This window comes from Nelumbo nucifera, chromosome 1, assembly GCF_055504915.1.
Source record: "Nelumbo nucifera cultivar China Antique chromosome 1, China Antique-T2T, whole genome shotgun sequence".
Taxonomy (NCBI): Eukaryota; Viridiplantae; Streptophyta; class Magnoliopsida; order Proteales; family Nelumbonaceae; genus Nelumbo; species Nelumbo nucifera.
In genome coordinates, this window is record NC_142649.1 from 216,592,777 (window position 1) to 216,616,675 (window position 23,899).

Sequence of the window (23,899 nt, forward strand, 5' to 3'; positions counted from 1 at the left end):
TTCTTTTGCATTGTCAGATCTGAAAATTTTAATCCTGGTATCAAATTGGGTTAGAACAAATTCATGGAATTGTCTTACAAGTCTTGGAACTTCATCACGGGATTTCATCAGGAGTATCCAAGTGAACCGAGAAAAGTCATCAATAAACAATATAAAATATTTGTAGCCACCCATGGAGGGTAAGTGGTAAGGCCCCCACACATCAGAGTGCACAATATTAAAAGGAAAAGAAGATATTTTATTGCTCAAAGGATAATTGTTTCTACAATGCTTTGATAACTCTCAAGATTCACAATGAAGACTGGACAAACTAATTCCCTTAAACAGTTCAGGGAATAGATGACTCAAGGCATAAAAAGATAGATGACCCAAACGACGATGACACAACATAATTCGACTAATAGACTCTGAAGAAACAGACTCGAAGCAACATTCCCAGGATGATCAGTGCATTGTCCTGGAGTATCAAGTAGGTATATTCCATTCGTCTCATGGCCACTCCCAATCACCTTCTGAGACTCCAGATCCTGAAAAACACAGTAGGAAGGAAAGAAGGTTACACAACAGTTTAGTGACTTGGTTAAACTACTTACAAACAACAAATTTGTATTTAGTCTAGGTACATGAAGGGCAGAAGGTAGGAACAAGGAATCTGTAGCCTTGATGGTTCCCTTGCCAGAAATAGGGGCAAGTGAATCATCAGCTAAAGTGATTTTATCACGTCCAGGAAGCAAGTCATATGAAACAAACAAGGTAGAAAGGTTGGTCATATGATCAGAAGCACCTGAGTCAATAATCCAAGGGATCTTAAGATTACCTGAAGTGGTTGCATGATTGGCAGAAGCCCTTTTACCTGAATGAGCAAATGCAGAAGAAGCTGAATTTCCTAAAGGGTTGGAAGAAGAAGTTACATCCTCTAGATGACTGATCATCTTCCCAAATTTTTCATATTCTGCTTTCATGGCTGCCAACTGTGCACAAGCAGACATCTCTTCAGTATAGTACTTATCACTATCTAGCCCAACAACCACATTTGCACTTCCTGTCCTTTTACTATCATGTTTTTTTTGAAACCGAATGGGAACAAGATCAGGATGTAATTTCCAGCACTTGTCTTTGGTGTGCTTCGGTTTCTTGCAGTACTCACATACTTCTTTCTTTCCTGAGCCACTAGATGTCCCAACAACACCTTTGGGTTTAACCCCCATATTCGCAAAGTGATCACTAATACCAGCCCCTTGAACCTGAATAGCCCTTCTACTCTCTTCACTACTCACCAAAGCATAAGCTTGTGACAATGAGACACTCTCCTTGGAAAGAATATTATGTTTTGTGATATCATATTCTGGGTTTAGTCCGGCTAAGAACTCAAACACCCTGTTCCTTTCAAACAGTTTTCTGTAAGTCTCTGCATCATTGGTGGTGTCCCAAGTTACAGCTTCTATTAGGTGAATTTCTTGCCACAGAGACTTCAGGGTTGAGAAGTATACAGCTAAAGGTTTCTCCCCTTGCCTTAAATTCTTCACATCACTTCTCAATTTATAGGCTCTAGCCACATTTAGTTTTTGGGAATAGGTTTCTGCAACACTATCCCAAATTTCCTTTGCTGAATTCATCCATAGGTAGTGTTGGCTAATTTGTGGCTGCATTGAGTTCACAAGCCACCCAATGACGGTGTAATTTTCTTGCATCCACTTCTCGTAGGATGGATCATCTTCTGGGGGAGCCTTCTTGCTCCCGGAAATAAACCCCCATTTTCCTCTACTACATATATAAATCTTTACCGATTGTGACCATGCCAGATAATTAGTTCCATCTAGTTTAAATGTGGTCACAATCAATAAAGAATCACCTGGAGTCCCCTGAACCGGTCCATATTCAGCACCATTCTTGTTTTCAAATTTTGAGGAGTTCATCATGTAAACACTTCAAATATGATTTCAGATGACTTCTACAAGTGTATCGAATGAGGATGAGCAAGGACTGAGTTTAACCAACCTCAAGACAGCAATACACAAGGCCAAACTACACCCGAAAGTTGCAAAAACCAAGACTGAAGTAGAACCTTGGTTCGGCCTTCAAGAAGTAATCAGAAAACTTCTAAGCACTGTGCACTCAATCAAAGTTCCTTTTCTAATCAGGGACTTCAAGGTAATCACTAAAAAGTAGCCAAGAAGAGTAAATACCAGTCCGTATTGATGAAGAGGCCTTTTTACAAACACAGTATGGGCAATAGAGAAGACCCCACTGTCAAAGGTGAAAAAAGTCTCAAGAACAGTCCGCACAGGCCCCCAAAACACAACAAAAAAGAAGCAACAATTTGCAGCACTAAATCCAAGGATGTTTCGGCAGTTTTGACAGTCCAAAAAGGAGTGAAAACAACCCAGAAATCTCTGGGTTAAACCAGATTAAAAGACAACCGAATAGCTGTACAGAAACAACCCAGAAATTTCGGACACTTCAACAATCCAAACACAGAAAAATAACCCAGAAATCTGAGCACAACTTACAATATTTAAGCTTCAAATCAGAAACCAAGTTGTTTCCCTTTTTTCTTTGATTCTTCTTGGCCACCAAACCACTTCTCCAAGAGATTTGAGTCTTGGGCACCTTCCAATGACCTCCAAGAATCAGGCAACACGAGCTGAAGCTTCTAGCCCTAGAATACTGAAGTTCAAGCCTGTTCTGATACCATGAAGAAAACTAAAGAAAACAGACCTTGAGAGTTCGGCAATGAGGGTTTGAGAGTGAGAGTTTCGAACATTACTCCCTCTCAGCACCCTAACACTATTTTATTAAGATAAATTTGAATAATTACAAGGAGACCCTTAGTTGGGCAAGAAATTACAAAGAACATAACATAGAAAGGATGGGCCCAGAATAAGGCCCATTATAGAAAAGAACATAAACAGTAAGAAAGAATAAACAGCCTATGGGCCATTCGATCCATCTTTTCTACAACAATGCTACCACAAAGCGGGTAGAAACTAGACGACCAGCCTGGGCGAGCTTCAGTGGTCTGGCCCAGATTGTCTCCTAGCCCAACTACAAAGCCTCACTACTAGTTGAGCCCTCCATGGCGCTCGTGAGAGTTGGTAATGTGGAATCGACCTCACAGGTCGAACCTTTCATTGGTTCCCGTGAGTGTAGGCGACTCACAGATAGTAGAGCCACCCCCTTAAGGTGAGCTCCCCATGTCTGTAGTAGGAATGGGCGGCTAGCAGTTTCAGGAGTAGGTGCAATAGATGTGCGGCATTGACCTGCGAACGTAAACCCGAGAGAGTCAATCCCATGTGATGTCATAGATGCAACCATGTTTAAAGCTACTATAGAATGACCATCTGCTTTGGTGACCTGGTCAAATCGAATTCTAAGGGGAAGCCAAACCACTTTTAACTAAGGCCCCCTACACCGACCTTAAGATACATCAGCATCTCGATAGCTTTACGTCGTTTTGACGGCCGAAATTACGACCATTCGCTTTGGTGACTTAGTCAAATCGACTTAAGGGGAAGCCAAACCGCTTTTAGCTAAGGCCCCCTATGCCAATATTGGGATACTTTGGCAGCTCGACACCGTTTTGGCAGCTGTTATTACGACCATTCACTTTAGCGAATTGGTCAAACTGAATTTTAAGGGGAAGCCACCCCACTTTTTAGCTAAGGCCCCCTCTAGTCGACCTTGAAACACGTCAGCAACAGGTAGACCGATCTAAGTAGGTCAGCCCCCCATCTATCTAGCTCGACAGCGTTTTGATTGCCACTACTACATTTAAATTGATCTTAAAGGATGTCGGCATCTCACCGTCGACATGAAAAAATAAAGAAAGGAGAAACGGAGGAAAGGAAGACTAGTTCGCTTTCAGCACCGCGACAGACATGCAAACTTGGTTGATTTCTTCACAGTCATTCTCCACCTCAGTTTCAGGCTTCGCATCGACCTTGTCGACTACTCCTTCGAGAACCTGCTTGAGGGACATCGTGTTGTAGTTTACATAAGTGGAGCGACCTGACGAGGCAGTCACGCAGTTGGAAGCCCCTCTTGAGGACATGACGAACTTCGCTTTTGAGGTATTTGGCCGAATTGCAGAACTCCTTGACGGTTGCATCCCTAGTAAGGTAGATGTCCTCGGGGTGCCTGCTCCATCTCTCCTCGAGCGGATGAGTCCGCTCCTGTGCCCTGATAATCAAGACGACGAAGTCCTACGTAAGGCTGCATTCAACCCTTAGACTCTTCTGACCTGGGGAGCAAATTGGACAGACGCATATGAGCTCATTGAACCAGTCATTCCAGACCAAAAACCTACAGTGAGCTACTCTTTGCGCCAAACTGACCTCGTCTTGGGAGTGGGGGGCAATTCATGAGGGCAGATTTGGCCCTCCGCTGACATCATGACACATGGCATCTCAGACTAGTTGGACGACACCTCGACACCACCAGGGCGATGGCTTGCCTTAGCCAAAACGATGGAAACCCAGCTGCCGACCTACTAGAGACCCATCTGGCGACCTACCTCCGCTGACCTGATGGAGTCCTAGCTAGTGACCTCATACACAACTCGGGCACCACGGCAGGGCGGCTAGGAGCACCTCGTCTAGGGCTGACTTGTGGTACCTCGTCGTTACCGGTCCAAGGGACCTCGGGGCAAGGAGCGACCTCCCTTGAAGACTTGTTGACTCGATTGAGGTATAGGTTGCGACCTGCGAGACATGCTCGCCGACCTCCATGTGTGCATCTCGTCACTCCCGAGTCTTCTAGAAGTCATCTCCCCCACCAAATGTTTCAGAGGAAATTGAACAAGGCACAAAGCCTAGTCTATGTGTGCCACTACCTCTGAGGACTTCGGACCGGCCAGCCACATCTTGCCGGAGATCTCGGATGTGGTGCGTGAAGCCCACGCCAAACAACACCTATATAAAGGTCTCATTTCCAACCTTAGAAGGTATATGCAACTTAGTTCTCGTAGCTCTTTAGCTCTCTCTAAAATCTCCACATCGCTGACTTAAGCATTGGAGTGCCCACCCCAGGTAAAGCAACCTGGGCACTCTGACACTGCCTCTTTACAGTTTGACCCGGTGATCTAGCCGGCTTTGGCATCCGAGCCACCTTCCAGCAGGGAACTCACCATTTCAGCGTCTGAGCTGTCCTCTAGCAGGGAGCTGCTAGATCACGCATCATCCGTACCCATGTGTGATTCTCTCCTTGTAATGTCTGCCAAGTGACGTGTTTGAGCTTATTGGGGCAAGGAAGGTAGACACCTTTGGCAACTCTTCCATTTTTTTTTTTTTGATAAATGAGTGAAATTTTATTAAACCAGCCATAGTTGTCAAGGCGATGCCTAGGCTACAAGGCGCCCGTTGAGGCTCGCCTCACCTAATCGCCTAACAGTTTTCTACTTCCTACTATAAAATACCTTTTTATTCATTATTTTTTGAGATTATAATTATAAAATGGACATTATTAAACTAATATAATCATTTTGTGTTTATATACTAATTACTTTTATTATTTTCTTATTTATTAGGGTTTAATCAACACAAACATTGCTAAATGCTGTATTGAACCCTCAAAGACTTAAAAACCTGAACCAATAAGTAAGGAAGAACTAAAAATTTTATCTAATCAGCACATTTTCCTCTTCCATATATTCTTCTTGTACTTCTTCTTCTTCTTCTTCTTCTACTACTACTACTACTACTACTACTACCAATACTTTTTATTTTCTTCTTTTCCTATAACAAAAATAAGGGTTCAGCCCCTGTATTTTTTGAATTTTATTTTCCTTCTTCCTTTTATTCTCATGAATATGTTGATTTTCTATACTTTAATATGAAATTTATACTTTTCTTATGAAAACCATGAATATTTATTAAAGAAATATGGTTATGGTACCTAGGGAACTACCCTAGGATTTATGTTTTTAACATAAAAAATCCATCGCCTAGGCGGGCGCCTAGGCGACTAGGCGACAAGGCGCCCCCAGTCGCCTAGCCTCACCTTGGCGCCTTGAAAACTATCAAACCAGCAAATAAGAGTTACATGCAACCCGAGGAAAGGCACGAGATGCGACCTTTCCTTTAAAGTTAGTTACAGAATTATAAGTAAAAAAGAAATTACACTGAAGCCCAAAATAAAGTATCCCGGAGAGCCCCTTGTTTTGCAAGTGAATCAGCCAATAAGTTTGCTGATCTGCCTACCCACTGAACTCTGATTGTCATATTCCTTGTTAACCATTTAACCTTTTTGAGATCTCTAAAACCCCAAATCACAATGTCCGGATCCTTCAGCCAACCCACTATATCACTTGGGAATCCCCTTCAATAATCAGATGCTCTATACCTAGCTGATTTGCGAGCTGGATTCCTTGTACAACAAGTAATTCAGTCCTTAAAATCTCCCACACCCGCAGGACCTGAGTACAAAGATATAATGTTACTATCTTTGTTTCTCAGAACTCCTATGCCTGAAGGTCCTGGATTTCCTCATCTACTTCCATCAAAGTTCAGCTTGATAAACTCCTCCCCTGGTGGCATCCATTCAACCCCATGTCTGTCCTTCCTGGTAGAGTATTAGCCACTGCTAACCAGCTTCTCCATAGGTCATCAAAAGAGTATGCATCAAAGATCTTTAGAGTTTTCAGCCACTGAATTGCCCTTGTTAAAATACATTTTTTTACTTCCGAGAAGCTCCTTTCTTTTTCACAAAAGATTTTGGTGTTCCTTTCTTCCCAAACTGTCCACAACAAAGCTGCTCTTATGGAGTTCCATATAATTCTCCCTCTCTTTGAGCAGCAACTCACACCTCTTGCTTTCCACACACTTCTAACCCATTTTCTGTCTAGATCAGCTAGTTTGGTTTCTTGTATCAATACAATGTCAGGCCCTTCCTTCTTTAACAGATCTTTTATCACCCTCCTTTTTCTTGCACTTTCTAGACCTCTCACATTCCAGCTAATGATCTTTATCAACTCGATTGTAGAAAGATACCCTCCACACCTTCCATTTTCCTTCACTTTAGAGCCTTCCTCCTCTCCCCTCTTCCACTAAATTCTAAGTCCCCTTCTATGTCTGAAATTAATCTTTCCACCTCGGACCTTTTCTTTTTCTTTTTGCTTTTGTTTATTGTTTCTTTTCCTAACATCACTGATTTACCCCGTCCTTTCTTCTCACAACAGTTACTCTCTAGGGGTTCTAATTTTTTTGGTGTTGCCTCCAACAACTCCTCTCTGTTTATATTTCTCCAACAAAACACAGATTTCCTCCCAAATTCTCTCAACTTCCTCCACCTGTCTTTTTTTCTAACAATGAAACTTCTCCCTCTGTTTCTGACCTCACCCTTTCAACTTCTAATCCTTTACCTCAGGTTGTGTTGGGATATCAGTAATAGAATTCTGACCAGAACTCCTTCCCTCTGTTTGATTTGGTTGTTGGGGTAAACTTGGTTCAGTCAAAGCCTTATCAGTCCCTACATCTGGGGGAGACTTTGGTACAGTTTCCTTTCTGGGTGTTTTCTTGTAAACCTTCAAAGAAGAATCCTGCCTCTCCAAGCCGAAACTCTTTTCCTGCCTGTTTTCTGGAAAGGATTTGTTTGCAAGAATGGGTGTACCCTGATCATCCTTTAAAGCTGCTGGTAAGTTCCCTTCATCCTTGTGTGGCACGTCAGTTGTTGAAGTCTCTAACTTGTTAGCTTTGTCTTCCACCTTATTTCGCTTCTCCCTTTTCCACAACCTTCCAAAACATATATTTCTTCCTCTGGGAATAGAATAGCAGTGTTTAAGCTTTTATCTTCCCACAAGTCCTTCGAATCTTTCAAAATTTCACTTCCTATACTGATTGTGTCGTCTGTGTCTGAACCCAAGTCACTTTCAGCTTCAGATGACATCTCTGTATCCAGGTTTTCCAGGTCCCGCCTTCGAACTAACCTTGGATTGTGATGATCCTTGGAAGGTCGCGACAAATTTTTCAAAGGAACCCGGTGTAGTGAACTTGCTCTCTGGAAGCCTTAGAGGAGCTCAAAGAGGACGATGCTAGATGAATAAACTTGTCTAGCATCAGTCCATCCTCAGTCACGTGAGGTTTTAAAGAGCCACCCCTTTCAGGTTGACCCAACGGCTCAACCTTCTTATAAACCGGTTCAAAGTCCTTGGCTCTACTGGTTTCTCCTTTTGGAAATGACAGTTGTAACTTGTTTGAATTTTTGGCTCCAGAAAATAATGCCTGGGCAAAAGATTTTTTTGCCGTCAGTCCCTTGCCTTGTAGCCCACGTATTTGACCTTCCTTACTGCCCATATCTTTTGAATAGTCGAAGTTTCGCTTGCCTGTTTTAGTGAAACTTTCCATCTTCTTTTGAACAATCCTAGACAGCTGTGCAGGGCCTGTTCTTCCACCCATACATCTTCTTCCTGTCTGGCCTCTAACCATAGAGAAGCTTCAATGGAGGAAGCTAACCAAACCTGTAAAGACAGTCCTTCAACCTGAAGAGTAATCTTCCTAGGTATCTCTTCTGGTTTAACTCCATTTAACAGTAGAGCAGCAGATCTTAAATCTCCTCAGAACTCCCCCACCAAACGAGCTCCACATAACAATGCAATGGAGACTGCAACATCATGTTTCCACAGGTGGAAAGGCAACCCAATCACCCTGACTGTCGCTCCATCTTCAATGGCAAAAGTTTTTGAATTGGATGAAGGGGACCATCTATACAAAGTAAAGGACTCCTTGTCCTCTTGAATGCTTAGAGCCTCAACTTCCATCATGTTTTGAAGAGGATCAAGCACTGTCTTCATACTGTCAATAGGGGTTAGAATAAATGTCTTCCTCAGTCCCAGCTTACTAATCAACAAATCTGCCATCTTCCTCCAATCCTTAATCCGATTTTTAGCTTCAACCGCTAACATATTGTTCCAGTGGTCTCTGCTGAAATTTACATTCAGTATTGGATTGCTGTTTCTGTTTGCCATGGCTAAGAAGTCCTGGTTAAGAGTCATTTCCTCCATCGATGGTGAATTTCCAATAAGTATTCCCTCCACTACTTCTGCAGTTTTCACCATCTTCTTCATTTCTTGGTTCCTTTGAACTAGAAAACTGGTTAAGATCTCAGTCTCTCCTCTCCATCCTTGACTATTTTTCCCAGCAGGAAAACAGACCATTTATTTCCTTCCTCTGTCAAAAAACTCTGAGAGAGAGATGAATAAACCTTTTGCATTCTGGTTACTTTCCACCACATATTTCCTTCCAGACTATATTATTTTACTTGCAGCACGTCTGCTTTCATTTTGTTGCTGCTTCTTGCAAAAACTCCTTCAGCCATTCAACTATCTCCAAGCCTTCCACCTGAACTGTAGCTTTCTTCAGCTCCCTTATCTTCAAGCTATGACACCCTTTGATTCTTATTTCTTCAAACATAAAGTCTTTAGCCTCCACTTTCAGGGCTTTCCTCCACCTTGTTGCCTCCACAAAGCCCTGTGAGCTTCCCATGATTTTCTTCACCTTTCCTCCACCAAGATTTTCTTCTTCGGGGGAAAGGAAAACATTATCAGCTACAATCTTTCCATCCTCCGTGTCCTAATTGTTCTTTCTTCATATTCAGTATGAGTCTCATACAGGGGATAAATCAAATTTTGGTCGGATTTTGTTGGGGAGAACTAGTGTTCTAGAACTTATTCAAAAACTAGTGTTTTGTATTCCCTTTTATTTGTTTTTTTTTTTTTTTTTTCGGGGGGGGTGGGAGGGTAGCACGAATGGTTGCTCTTGCTGCATCACATCCTTGAGTTTAGCCAAAAAGTTTTTTGATGCTGTCTTTTACCATAAATGAGATACTAGAGCATTTTTGGCTTGCTAAGCTCAGCATGGATCAATTGTTTCTCCTTGGCCAGTCTTGGGTATATACTAGGACTGTTTACAATAACCTTTCTAAGATATTTTCTTTCATGAGAAGACATTATATTATGTAATGTTTAACCACGTGTAGGGATCACGGGCTAACAAGTATGAGAACATGGGTTAAAGTCTGAGAGTAGTAACTTTGTGCAAACAAAAGGAAAGAGAAAAAGAAAGCTGATAATTAGGTCCATATCCAGTCTGCCAACTCCCACAACCCTAGATGTCAGTAGCTTCATCAAGTGAGAAAAGGGGAAAAGTAGACTTGAGATGGTTTGCATGTGCACATAGAAAACCACTTTTCCCACCAATAAGAAAAGCGATATGATGGATGTTGAAGAATCTATTTTGTCACTTCATAAGATTGAAGGAACTGCCAATTTTGTGTTTCATATGATTGACATGATGAAATCGACACAGTAGCTATATGTAAAGAATAGTTCTAATGCTTGTGATCATTAACAAAAATCTGATAGTATATTGGCTTTGAAATGCTCTTTCATGTCGCTCAAAATATATTTCTATATAGTTATTTGCAAGGTAGGTAGGTGAACGAATTTATCAATTATCTCCTATTATCATGGTCTTACATGAAATGACTCTTTTGAGTTGCAGTGGTGACTCATTCAGCAATGGCTAGATGCATCGGAGTATGCTTCATTGCACATGCTTCAAAGTTCTTGGGCAACCGGGTCCTAGAGGTTCCTTTGTCAATATCATTAAGATATTTTAGCATCTTGGGTTGTTGATATTCTATTCATATCTTTTTCTGGCTACTAGACCCAAAATTTTATTTTAATGTTTTTGCACCTGTGCATCTTTTATAGGAAGAATGGTGCAGATCGATCATATTATTAATATGTGGTGCAGATTGATCATATTATTAATATGTGGAAACCACTATCTTTTATAGGACGAATAATCTCTGCCACAAACTTTGTGAGACCTGATGGATCAGTGTCATAATCGGAATCGCATACCAATAAAGGGGTCCTGTGTGGTAACAGGTCATTCTCATATCACATATTTCCACATAATGAACTACCCAATAATCAATTAATCATGAAATAGGAATAATAGAAATTGCGTAACAACGATACAAGCTAGAGCTGTAAGTCGTAACAGACTTGCCTTGTGACTTTTCATGTTTGATAGAAAAAAAAAAAAACGATAAATTAAACAGACGCAGAAAAAGATGCATCAAGTTCCATCAACTTGGTGGCAAATGCGAATGGTCGAATACCACCACCAAGCACCAAACAAGATGAAGAGTTTTCGGCCAACTGGCCAAGGCATGAGACCTACACACACTATAAGAAAAAGAAAATCACTTCATCAAAACAAATGACAACATTCTTGACCTAAAAAGATGCCCAGGCACATTAGATTCGAGTTCAAATCAGCCCCCACATTAGATTCGAGTTCAAATCAGCCCCCACAATGCCGCCTTGTATTGGGAACATCTCCCGATGGTGACATCATCATTTTTAATGATTTGATCTCATTAGATTCAAACCCATGACTTGCCAGCATGGCATTCAACGAGTCCAAAAAATACTGCAATTAATTTATGGCTTTCCAATTATGGTCCCCACTCCCCAGTAATATAATACATTGCCCATAGTTTTGCTTTAGTGCTCTCGATTAAAAGAAAAAAAATAAAACGTAAACAGCCACCTGAAGCCATAACAAACTTGTTATTAAATAAACATAAAAAAATTCAAAATGAGTCTGACTTCATATTAGTGTTAAACCCAGCATCACAAGAAAATTAGAATATATCACACAAATGATTCTAATGAGGACTGAATACCTCCTCAATTGTAATTTGTACAATAGAATGAAACTAGATGATTGCTGAGATTCACGAGAATCAATAGAATTGAAACTAGGATCAATAATTTAATGCACACATCTCAGATATCCATTGACGAGATTTTTAACAATTATCAAACACAATCTCTTTCTTGACACATCAGATTTATAATTCTCATAATAAAAAGATAGACTTTAACGCCCTTTTTTGTCAATGAACCAATTTTTATTTCCAAGTATGCCCTTTTGAATTCCTTATATGCCTATTTTGGATTTATTCTCTCTTCTTTTTGTTTTACTCTATCTACACACACATGGATATGGGAGATGTTCCTAATGCATAACTCAAAGTGCTGTAAGGTTGATGTGAGGAGCAAATCCAGACTCTAATTCATCGCTTTACAGTACAAAGATCTTATGCTGTGTTTGGTTTGAAGGAAAAAGTAGGGAAAGAAAGGGAAATGCTTAATATCATGTTGTAGTGGGAAGGAGAAGGAACCCAGAAGATGCTTCATCATTTCGGCAACTCAAGTCATCTCATTCTAAGAAAGAACTTTCTTTGGCCTTACTCTATAAAACGTGTTGTACTGATGATTGAATCAGCCTTAACAATTTTAATCCCCAGTGTTGCCCATATGGAGTTCCCTGCAGCTTTCCCAGGATCATCTATCCTCAAAGTCTTTAGAATCCAAAGGCATTTCTCTGATCGAACTACTAATTTGTTTTTTGGTGGATCTTCTTTCTCTTTGTTATTTGATTTAAAAATGTTTCATCTCTTGAACGCTTGTCCAATAGCAACAGAGAGAATTAATACTATATCTACATTCTTTTAGTTACAAACATTATATACACATACCTTCTGCTAGTATAACAAAAAGTAGCAGCAATAAGGCATGATAAGAATTTATTACTCTGGAGACCTTCATATTCAACACACTTTGACGAGTGAATATTCAAAATGGTTTGATTCTAATGTTTGGTCTGGATGGCTAGAAATGAATGGCACTTCAAAGCCATGGGATAGTAACCCAACAGACATACTAAGAGGAAGTCTTTGGTTTCTCTAGGAGCTCTTTCACCAAGGAATTAAGCAACCCACAAGTAAGGGACAATCACAACTCTCTGTTGTAGTGTTGTACTCATGGAAGGTAGGTTAAATGCAATTGTGCATTGTGATGCATCTTATAGTGTGTTACGGACCGTGGATCTTATTAGGCCCATACGACCAAGCCCACTTCACAGCACATGCATAATATCCATGTAATCCATTAACAACAGCCTAGAGCAAGAATGGCCTATATCTATGTAATCCATTAGCGAATATTTTTATCATCTTCATCATTCGAAGCCTTCTTTAAGTTGGTTTCAGCCATCTGTGTGAATGGTGTTCTGCACTATTAATCGAGGGAATTACTTATTTCTTCCTCTCATCGAGAAAGGGTACGTAACGTAACGTAACACGGTGCATCTACCATTGCATAATTGCATGTGCTATCAGATATCACTCTTGAAAGTTGAAACTTGCTCTTGGTGTAGATAGTAAGAAAGTAGGGTGTATCATAGAAGGAAGGGCAATTAAATTGGATTTCATTCAAGTGTCAAAATAAAAAATTGTGAAAGACAAGGTAGTTTTTGAAATTAACGCCTCAATTTCAAGTAGTAGAAGCCATCCATAATCCAAGTCACTAGAGGTTCTCGGCCTGTCGGCCATAGGAGGACAAATTTTAGATATCAACTCCCTCAGAACTCATCTTGATCAATGCACCTTCTCTCATTCATATTCCAAGACTAGCAAATGGGTTGGCTCATGAGATTGCTAAGGATCCTCGGGGTGTCAAGTCAACAAGGAGCTAGAGATGTGGACGAGTTAGAAGAGCTTGGTGAGCAAGATGTGCAGAGGTGGATGGAGAGTAGTAAGAGTGAGAGTTGAGAACCAAAAGGGGAGAGCCTTATACCTTGGGAAGAGTGCATTATTTATAGAGGCATCTTAAGTTATGTTTGGGAGTGCTTATTTGGGCTAGGAGGCCCAGGACCATACCATTAAGCACTTATTGGTGTTTGGGAAATAAGTCCGAAGTAAGTGCTTATTTTAAAAATAAGGGCTTATATATTTTTGAAGCCCAAATTTCCAGTTTTTTAAGTGCTTAAACAATAAGCACTTATTTGAATTTTCTCTACCAAAATTGTCCCAATTTTTTTTTAAATTCCCAATTATGCCCTTTAAAGGTAAAAACTCTCTCTCTCTCTCTCTGAAACTCCGTAGCCTTGAACAATGTCTTGGCTTTCAATTTCACTTCCAAATCCCTTCAAATCATACAAATCGGATGAAGAGGATCTCTAAAACTCCGTAGCCTCTGATTCTTCTTCCCAAACGATTCTTGGCATTCATAATGATTATGCAGAGATTAGTGGTATTTTCAGATTGGGGATTTCTCTGCTCTACCAATAAGGCCGGTAATTAGATAAGTTAGGGCATGTTCATTTGCTCTGACATTTGAAAGTGCAATAATTACATTAAAAGGTATATTGGTATTGGTGAACTTTTATTTTCTCTGAACTCTAAATGCAAAGAATGTTGTTTTGAATTCTGAATTCTGAAAATTGTCAAATGTCCATTTTAACCCCATATATAAGATTTTTTGTTTGTCTATGTAATTCAATAAAACAAAATAATATTAAAATTATTATAATGATTAATAATTAATTAATAATTATTAATAAATAATTTGTGTTAATTAATAATTAATTATAATCATTATTATTATTTAATAATTAATAATCAATATAATAGTTAATAATTATTCAAAAACTAATAAATAATTAATAATTAATATTTCATGAAAATTTAATTTATAACTAATAATAATTACTATAATAGCTAATTAAAAATTAAAAATTAAAAGTTATTAATTAATAAATATTGATTATTAATTGTTAATAATTATTATAAATTAATAATTAATAATAATTACTATAACAATAATAATATTTAATATTTCATTAATAATTCATTTATTACTAATAATAAATTGTAAATATTAATTAATAATTAATTATACTAATTTTTATTATTTAATAATTAAGAATTAATAATAATAATTATTATTAGTTAATTAATATTTTTTGTAACTCAGTAAAGAAATAATATTAAAAATTGTTGTAATGATTAATAATTAATTAATATTTAATAATAATGATTATAATAATTAATTATCATACTTATTATTTACTAATTAATAATAATTATTAATTCATAATTGTTAATTATTAAATAATACTAATTAATATAATAGTTAATAATTATTAACAACTAATAATAATAATTAATATTTAATTAAAATTTAAGTTATAATTAATACTAATTATTATAATAATTAATTAAAATTAATAATAAATAATTATTAATGATTAATAATTAATTATAATAATTCTTATGAATGTTTTTGAACCATTGTTAACTTGGACAGTCAGACCTTTCGGCCCGAAAACTACCGAGGCAACTAGTTCTTTTTCACCCTTAACCTGTTCTTGGGTAAAAAACCATTGACTTGGTTAGAGAATCGCTGGCCCAAGCAGTCAAATCGTCGATTTATTCAACCCGAACATTGGTTCGCGGTTTAAGAAAGTTGTAGAGGATGGAGAGGAGAGAAACTGAGACACGAATTCAAATATGAGATCTAGTATAGAGAGAGAGAGAGAGAGAGAGAGAGAGAGGTTGGAGAGAAATCGACCTTAGATATTGGATCTTAGATTTGAGATTTTCGTCAGTTGCCGCTGCTTCCCCGTCGCCGTTGCCATTATCATTGCCGATGAGCATTGAATCCTCCTCCTCTTCTTCTTCCATCCATCCCTCCTTCATTCCTTCCTTTCCTTTCTTTTATTTTCTTTTTTTCCATTCTCTCATTCCTTTCATTCCTTTCTTTCTTTCTTTCTTTCTTTCTTTCTTTCTTTCCTTCTTTTCTGCTTTCTTTCTTTTTTCTTTCTCACCCAATAATTCCATAGTCTCTTTTCCTTTATCATATAAAACTTTTATATGAGAATATTTGCCCTAATAATGTAAACCGTCTGAACTGTTTGACTCGGAAACTGGTAGCTAGAGCGGTTCTATTTTTTATTTGGTTTTTAAAATCTTGATCTGTATTAATTAATAATTAATAATAATTACTGTAATAATAATAATAATTAATAATTAATTTACTATGACTAATATAATTATGATTAAGTATTAATTATTAATTATTAATCAACTTTTAATTATAATTGTTATTATAATTAATAATTAATAATTATTATTATTGCATATGAGGCCCTTGAGTTATAAGGAGGGAGAAGTGTTTAGTGTTTTGGGAGTATCATTGGAAAACAAAAAAATATAAGATTCCACTTTTAGAGAGAAGAGAAAAAAGTTGTAAGATTCCTCTTAAGAAGTAAGAGTTCAGAGAAAACAAAGAGACCCTTAACCTCGAATCTGTTACAGTTTAAAGGAAGATGAAGAGGACGGAGATGGAGATGAGTTACGGATGAGGTTTTAAAGTTCGCTCAAGAAATGTCCATGAGACCAGAATTCTGGGTTGATGTCCCGTTATCCATGAGACCAGAATTCTGGAGTTCGCTCAGTGGTGGTCTGTGATCTACCATTCTCAACTACCGTTAAATTAATTCAAAAGAAATGATAAATTCAAAACGAGGGGGTATGGGGGAGAAACAAATTACACAGTGGTGGCTTGTGATTAGTTGGTTCGATTTTGCCAGCGTTTGATCTCAACTTGATTTCAGAAGAGCGAGCTTGTTATCATCATCGCAACCTCTTTATTCCCCAGATCTCCCCCAATTAAAAAAATAAAAAATAAAACAAAAAAGGAAAGTTGGGAAATTTGAGTGAGGGGGACAACTCATAAACAGACCCATGCCAAAACCCTAAATCTAAGACGTTTCAATGATTATAAGGAGAAAAAATAAAATGAAAGATCAGAATATCGCTTAGTTCAGTGGGGTAGTCAATACAAACTTCTTCCAAAAGAGAGAAACCTGCATTCTGGTCTGTTGAGCTTGAAATTTTTTGAGTCATCACTGTAATGTTCCAATTCCCAGACGTCTCTTGAAAGCAGCATGGCTTTTGGAGTTTAAATCAGTCCCCCACAACGTCCCACAGCACATCCCCGCCATGTATTGGGAACATCTCCTGATGATAATACCCAGAATGATGATGTCATCATCGGGAGATGCTCCCAATACACAACGGGATGTACTGTGGGACGTTGTGGGGGAGCACTTTTGTGGGGGGCTGATTCATTCTCTGGCTTTTGTTGCATCTCTCATCTTTTTTGCCAGGTTGAGAATATTGAATTTCTCTAAGGTTAATACCCAATAACCCAAAGCCAAAGGTTAGAAAACAATATAGCTATTTCAGGAGTGTAATAGTAGAACAAATGCACAACAGATGAGTCCGGATCTGCTACTCACACCAATCTTATAATACATTTCAACATACATGGGAAACATTTTCCATACTTGTGTGTTATTATTCATGGGAGATATTCCTAATACACGATGGTATTTGGCTGAGAGATCAGTGTAAGGTGTGTTTGTAAGGAGCAAATCCCAATTCACAATAGATTCCTTAAATTCCATGCACGCATAGGATAAGATCTGAGAGAATCAAAAATATTATCCTTATTCCTTATCAACCACAAAGCATTTGCAAATTCTCCAAAAAAAAAAAAAAACAAGATATGAATCTTAGGAGAATCTTCAAATTCCAAACCTTCCTATCTAGAGATCACTTAACCCAAGGAAGGTATATATCCTGCCTTTCACTCCAATAGAAGTCTATAAGAGATAACTTACCGTCTTGATTTTTGTCCATATAATTTTATCAGAATTCCTATTTTTAAAAATGTGAATATTCACATTGTCTTTTACAAAATTATCAAGAAATGCTTCTTTAAAGCTATGTTTGGTTTGAAGGAAAAAGTAGAAAAAGGAAAGGAAAGTTAGGAAAATCTTCACAAATCTTGTATAGGTTTCTTACCTTTTCTTTCTTTTCCCTACTTTTTCCTTCAAACCAAACATAGCCTAAGACTCCTAATATTCCATTATGTGGAATTGTATGAAATAAATTAAATCCCTGATTATCGTTTACCAAAAAATAATCCTTGATTATCAGCTCTTCAGTTTCTCTAGTTGTGGGGTCCAAGGAAAATATATTTAATTCAGAGAAGACTCTCATCAGGAGACAAACTCAACAACGCTTTAGCCAAGGACTTCAAACATGAGAAGCTGACAGAATGATTTTCCTTGGAGTGTTATTATTGTTAGTAAGGTATTTAGCTATGAGCAACCTAACCACAGGGGATAGTTTTCATTCAGGAGCCTCCAAACATGCTTGTGATGAATAAATCCTTTCAGCTTTTTTGGAAACACAGAGATTCTCCAAATTTCCACCAGGACTGCTGAATTTTAGAATAGCGTTCAAAACCTTTTTTTTTTTTAATGTTTGGAAATTAGTCATAACATGATTAGGGAATGAAAGAAGCTTTTCAAGAACAAAGCATACTTTTCATCTTATCCAATAAGAAACTTTATAATTCACTTTTATTACTTTTTGAAAAATGAGTGACATCCAAATCTATCCGTATCTATACTATATAATTAAGTCAAAAAAGATAAATCAGACTATCTTCGAATCGGGGTATATTCAAATCTAATTAAAGATTTGGTTGGATTGTACAAACATCAATTCTAATTTGAATCTATTAAGAATGTTGGATATTTGAATCTGATCTAATTCGATTTAATTTTTAAAAATTTTAATAAATTATTAAAATAAAAAAATATAATAGTTTATATAAAGAAAAACAAAAATATAAGTATTTTTTTAACTATTTTTATTATATATATACATATTTTTCATAAAAAATAAATAATATAAAAATATAATACAAAAAAGTATACATGTTTTTTCCAATCCAATTTGTACCCTACACTGTTAAATTTGAAAGCAGTAACTAGGAAGGATAAAGACAGATTGGGAAAGTGATTTGACTTTTGATGCTTTGGAAAATTTACAATTGCTAAAAATAAGTATAAGTTTCATTAAACCCTTCTTGTGTGGTTCACTGCATGGGCATCCATTCGGTTCTTTGATCAAAAGGAAACCAAACCTTATTTTTAGGGATGAAAATTAATTAGGTTAGATTTGAATCAAGATATATTTGAATTTGATTTGATAAATTATAAGTCCAATCCAAAGATTTGATTGAATATCATATATATTGATTCGGATTCAAATTCAATAAAAGTGTCGGATATTTAAATTTGATTGTTAAAAATTAAAAAATTATTAAAAGAAAAAGAGAAAATTCAAATTGATACTCCTTAGACTCCCTTAAAACATTCACAACTTTGAAAATGTAGGAAGTTCCTCATTATTACATAAAAGAATTTATATGCATGGTTGGGATTGGGAGCGATACCAATTGAATGTTGAATCTCCACCAAAGCAAACACCAACCGGCCAACCCCTTAGAAGGCTTAATTTTAACACTTGGGATTTTCTACTCACTTTTCCTATCCATTCTCTGCCTGTCGTGAATTGGAGCCATACATCTCTATTATGAATTGAGAGATGTGTGACTCCAATTCACTGCGGATAGAGAATGAGTAAGAAAAGTGAATAAGAAATCTGGGCTCTAATTTTAACCCACCGAAGTACTCATCCCCTCCCTCCTGTGCATTCTTCTCAAGAATATAATCCTAACTACTTAACTTCTAAACTTTGAAAAGGCAAACAAGAGGTTCCAGCTGATTATTAATAAATAAAAAGAAGTCACATGGGAGCCATACCAGTTCAATGAGTCCAATCTCCTCCATGAAAGCAAACCAGAGTTCCTTCAAAAACTTGGACCAGAAAGCAAGATGATGACGCATCTTTACATTCATCCTAGTCATGATCCATTTGGTCCCCATTAAAAAAACCAAAACAAAAGAAAAGAAAGAGCAGCAGGTAGAATCTCAGGAACAAACTTCTGACCAAACATAAGCCTCCATGAACAGTAAAGCACATCAAGGGAGGAAAGAAACGAGAGACTAAAAGGAAAAAGTAGAGAGTAGCCTCCTTTCGACCGGGGAATCCATTTTAGATTTAATGAGAAGGTAATTGATTTGCATTTGGAAGATTACTTGATTGAGATGGGCTGATTGAGCCCATATATATATATATATATATATATATAGATATAGATATAGATATAGATATTTCATGACCATCAATCAACAGTTCGACGGGATCGAAGAAATAATTGTGGGAAGAAGACCATCAAATTCATTTTCATACATTGAGATCATTTAATTTGAGGCATCCTGCAGCAGAAGTCTTAGGTTGAATGGCGAACCTGCAAATTGTCCCTGCTTATAGTAATGTGGAGGCTCAGTACGTTGAGATGATGGTGCCCCTCTATTCCTATGGCTGCGAAAAGAAAGTGAAGAAGGCCTTAGCCAATCTCAAAGGTAAACAAATGAAGGACCTTTGTTTGTCTCCTCGATCTCTCTTCTCTTGTAAGAGATGAGGCTGCCCCTCTACTCCCCATGCTTGTTAATTTGCTTTCCTCTCTCAATCCTCCCTAGCTAGCTCTCTTGATTAATTATATAGCTAGAACAATAATAATATATAACTATAAAATACGTAAATACATGAATAGATGCATGCATGCATGGTGGCAATGAATGCATGACCCCTCTACCTAACCTAATTAAACATGGTTAAATCAATGGATTAATCAGCTTTTCATTTTAATTAATTTGATTTTCATCAGGGATATACTCGGTGACTGTGGATTATAAACTCCAGAAGGTAACCGTGTGGGGCATCTGCAACAAATACGATGTATTAGCAACCATCAAGAGCAAGAGAAAGGAGGCCCGTTTTTGGGATTGTGATGACAAGACTGATGAACCGTGCTGTGCTATTATTCCTCAGTCAGTTGAATCAGTTATCCCCACCAAGGGTCGGATGTCCTTGAGTTGGAAAGCTTGGAAGAAGAAGGTGATTAAGTACTACCAAGGCTGAATAAAGAAATACAATTTACTAAAATTACTATTGAGATCGAATCCCATTGATTGTTAACTAGTACTGTCGCTTCTCCATTTGCTTTATTCCATATAAATGTATATGCACTGTAAATTGAACAACCTTCATTGTAAATATTATATTATGTGGTCATCTAATAATTTCAACTCTGCATCCCTCCAAGCTCAGAGCATAGTTGCAACAAGGGATTTTTTTATTTCCCAATGTGAGGTCGGAATGGTACCGTCCATAGTATAGCCTCCCGCCCCCTCCTTTCTGAGTTTCTGTGTTTCTGTACGTATATGTATTTGCTAATCCAAAGTTCCAAACCTGGTCTAAAGCTTTATATACATGTTTTCACATGCCAAACTCAGCAATTCATTCAATAGTAAAAGAATGCTAGAAAGAAGTTATAGTTTGATTCAAGGTCTGATAATTTAGTAAAAAAATATTGAAGAAATTTTGGCAAGAGATACATGTGTTCAATTTGTTAGTTTTTGTTCTGAACTTTTTAAAAAATAACGTAGAATTTAGTAATTTTGATGTATAAAAGGAAAAAAAAAATTAACAATATGTCAGATTTTTGAATTGTTAGAAATACGTTTTTCTATTACATTTTTAGAGTTTTAAATGTGCTGAAACCGTTGTCATTTGGAATGTTAGAACCTATGGAAAATGTCAGTTTTATATATAGTTTTAACTAGGGGTGATCATTGGCCTGGACTAGTTAAAAAATTTCTGGGATTAGGCCTAGGTTTTGCATCTAGCCCAGCCAGGTGGACGCTTACATCAATCCAAGATGAGCTTGGGCCCAATACATATAACATTATGTAACATTGGGGTCGTGTTTGTTTTGGGGGAAGTTGGTCAATGGGATTGTGGTTCCATTGACTGCTTTTCCCATGTTCATTTTTCATGTTCACGTAGGATCCATGGAAAAATAAGTATCACTTATCCAAACAAATGAAGTGATACCCATCTCCCAATTGAGTAAGTAACGTTCTCATTAGGGGTAAAAATTGACAATATGTTTTAAGATAATTTTGTCCATTCTAAAATGGTTTTTATGGACAAAAGAGACATTGTATAATTTACCTAAGAATCAAATGAACATAAGTAAATTCACTTACCCAAGTAAGTGTTTTCCAAGGTAGCACTTACCATCTGGGCTAGTGAATTTACTTGGGTAAATAGCTCTCTGAAAAATGATTGGGGCCTAATAGAGACTTGTGCGATCCACAAGGTAGTGTTAAAAGATAACCACATATAATTGGGATGATGATTGGATGATGATGATGATGATGATGATGATATCAGAAGATTAGAGTACCCGGGGTATAGACCTGGGCTAGGCACTCCAATACTTAAGTTAGCGACGTGAGCATTTGGTAGCAGAGAGCTTGAGAAAGCAAGAGGGAATAGATTGCACTTACTGCACATACTTTCTAGTGAAATTGTAAGGACCTTTTATAGGCATCGGGGTTCGTGTTTCCTATCCAAGATACATGTGCACGACCGTCCTTATTGGTCTGTTATCTTTGGGTCACATTTTTTCCACATCGGCAATGATCCATATCTGAACTTCTCGAATTGTGCAGAAATTGTAGATACATGTACTAGGTAGGCAACATGCCGCCGCCTGGCTCAGAGTCAATAGATGTGTCGTTCCAGATAAGGGTGTTCCACTACGTAGGCCCGGATTGGGGAGATCATGCTGATCTCCGGGGTCTTTGGCTTGTCTCCCCGAGATGGTATGTGCGGCCCAGTCGTGGAGTGACCTACTGGCCTCTCACAGGTCAGGATTCAAAGCAGACTAGGTAGTTCGGGTCATTTAGGTCCTGTGCCACATGGTGTCGAGGTGTCGTTAGATGGTTTGGGCTCACCACGTGTCTTCTTGTGGTAGGTAGGCCAAATTACCTCTCATTATAAATATTATTTTATTATAAGTTCAATTAGGTTTGAGCTACTCAAGCCAGGTATTATGAAGCTTGAACTTGGCTTGACTAACTACTCAACTCGACTCAATAATCTTTGAGCCCGGTTCAAGTATTTAACATGCTGTCCTTGAATAGCTAACAAATTGGCTCAGCTTGCTTACACCCCTAACGTAAGACAAGCTAGTAACACTAACACCCTGTTATGTTCCTATCTTGTTTAGCATAAAGAAAAATGAAGTAATGTAGAGTGGGTTAATTTGAAGAAACTCAGGGACCATTTGGTTGCAGTTGGAATCGAAATCAGAATCAGAATCGAAATGGTCTATTTCCATAGTTTATTTGGTTCAGATAGGAATGGGAATGGGAATTGGACTCAGCAAGAATGAGATTTCATTCCCAAGGGAGAGGTAGGGAATGGCCATTCCCTTAAATGGGAGAATGCCACTCCAACAAGAATGGAAATGAGATTCTGATTCTGTCCAACCAAACAGTTGAAATCAGAATAGCCCATTATAATTCTGATTTGGACCCCTATTCCTATGAACCAAACGGGGCCTCAGAGACTCCAAACCCTAAAATAGTCCAAATTAAAAAGAAGATCCGATGCTCTATCGTTAAGAACATGACTCTCGCAAGACTATGTGCAGCCATATTGGTATTTACACACTCTAAGAGAATGGACAACCCTATTGGTATTTCCTTCCTCAAAATATGAAGAGACTTTATTAACAAGAGAAGAGTCATCGATACTCTAATTGGTACTCACATTAGAAAATGATAACTATTAACAACGTTCCTGATCATTTGGAGAGGGATTATAGCTCAAAACACAGAACGATGACAGTAAAAGGATGAGATGCTAGAGGGATTAGTTTAAATTTTGTAAATTCCACTGTTTCCATGTTCTTGCTTCTATTTACACTAGACTGCTAGTACATCCTTTTTGGCCCTGTTTGACCCAGTGAAAAACACAAACCTGATACTCCTATTGTATCAGGTTTCTAGTCCCTATAGCTTTTTAGATTTATACCCTTAGGCTACGTTTGGTTTGAAGGAAAAGGTAGGGAAAAGGAAGAAAAAGATTGGGAAATCTATACAAACCTTATATATATATATAAGGTTTCCCTACCTTTACCTTCAAACCAAACACAACATTAATGAATCTTTGGAGAAGCTTCAACTTCATTACAAAGGTCAAGATC

The 23,899-nt window shown here is 37.6% G+C and overlaps 2 protein-coding genes and 2 non-coding genes across 6 annotated transcripts in view; 2 read left to right on the top strand and 2 right to left on the bottom strand.

The window, feature by feature from the left end:
* The window catches only part of LOC104585777 (protein ARV 2), a 51,703-nt gene extending 40,498 nt beyond the window's left edge, over positions 1–11,205 (top strand). For all 3 annotated transcript variants that reach the window (XM_010242759.3, XM_088896201.1, XM_010242758.3), the window contains exon 10: positions 10,494–11,205. In XM_010242759.3, the coding sequence (XP_010241061.1) occupies positions 10,494–10,627 (134 nt within the window). In that variant the 3' untranslated portion in view covers positions 10,628–11,205. The remainder of the gene's footprint in view (positions 1–10,493) is intronic.
* Positions 11,206–16,402: 5,197 nt separating this feature from the next.
* LOC148804510 (small nucleolar RNA R30/Z108) lies at positions 16,403–16,502 on the bottom strand. Its single transcript, XR_016081786.1, has one exon. It is a non-coding gene; the product is annotated as a small nucleolar RNA R30/Z108 (small nucleolar RNA).
* Positions 16,503–16,667: 165 nt separating this feature from the next.
* On the bottom strand, positions 16,668–16,771 carry LOC148804511 (small nucleolar RNA Z107/R87). The gene has a single exon (XR_016081797.1). It is a non-coding gene; the product is annotated as a small nucleolar RNA Z107/R87 (small nucleolar RNA).
* Positions 16,772–19,649: 2,878 nt separating this feature from the next.
* Positions 19,650–21,000, top strand: LOC104585778 (Heavy metal transport/detoxification superfamily protein). Its single transcript, XM_010242762.3, has 2 exons — positions 19,650–20,201; positions 20,507–21,000. The coding sequence occupies exons 1-2, from the start codon at positions 20,078–20,080 to the stop codon at positions 20,758–20,760; spliced, it is 378 nt and encodes a 125-aa protein (XP_010241064.1). The 5' UTR covers positions 19,650–20,077; the 3' UTR covers positions 20,761–21,000.
* Positions 21,001–23,899: the final 2,899 nt, after the last annotated feature.

Bases quoted from the DNA above. Each gene is read 5' to 3' on its own strand.
- LOC104585778 (XM_010242762.3), top strand. From the start codon at position 20,078: ATGGCGAACCTGCAAATTGTCCCTGCTTATAGTAATGTGGAGGCTCAG. The intron at 20,202-20,506 runs GTAAACAAATGA...GATTTTCATCAG, and splicing joins GGCCTTAGCCAATCTCAAAG to GGATATACTCGGTGACTGTG.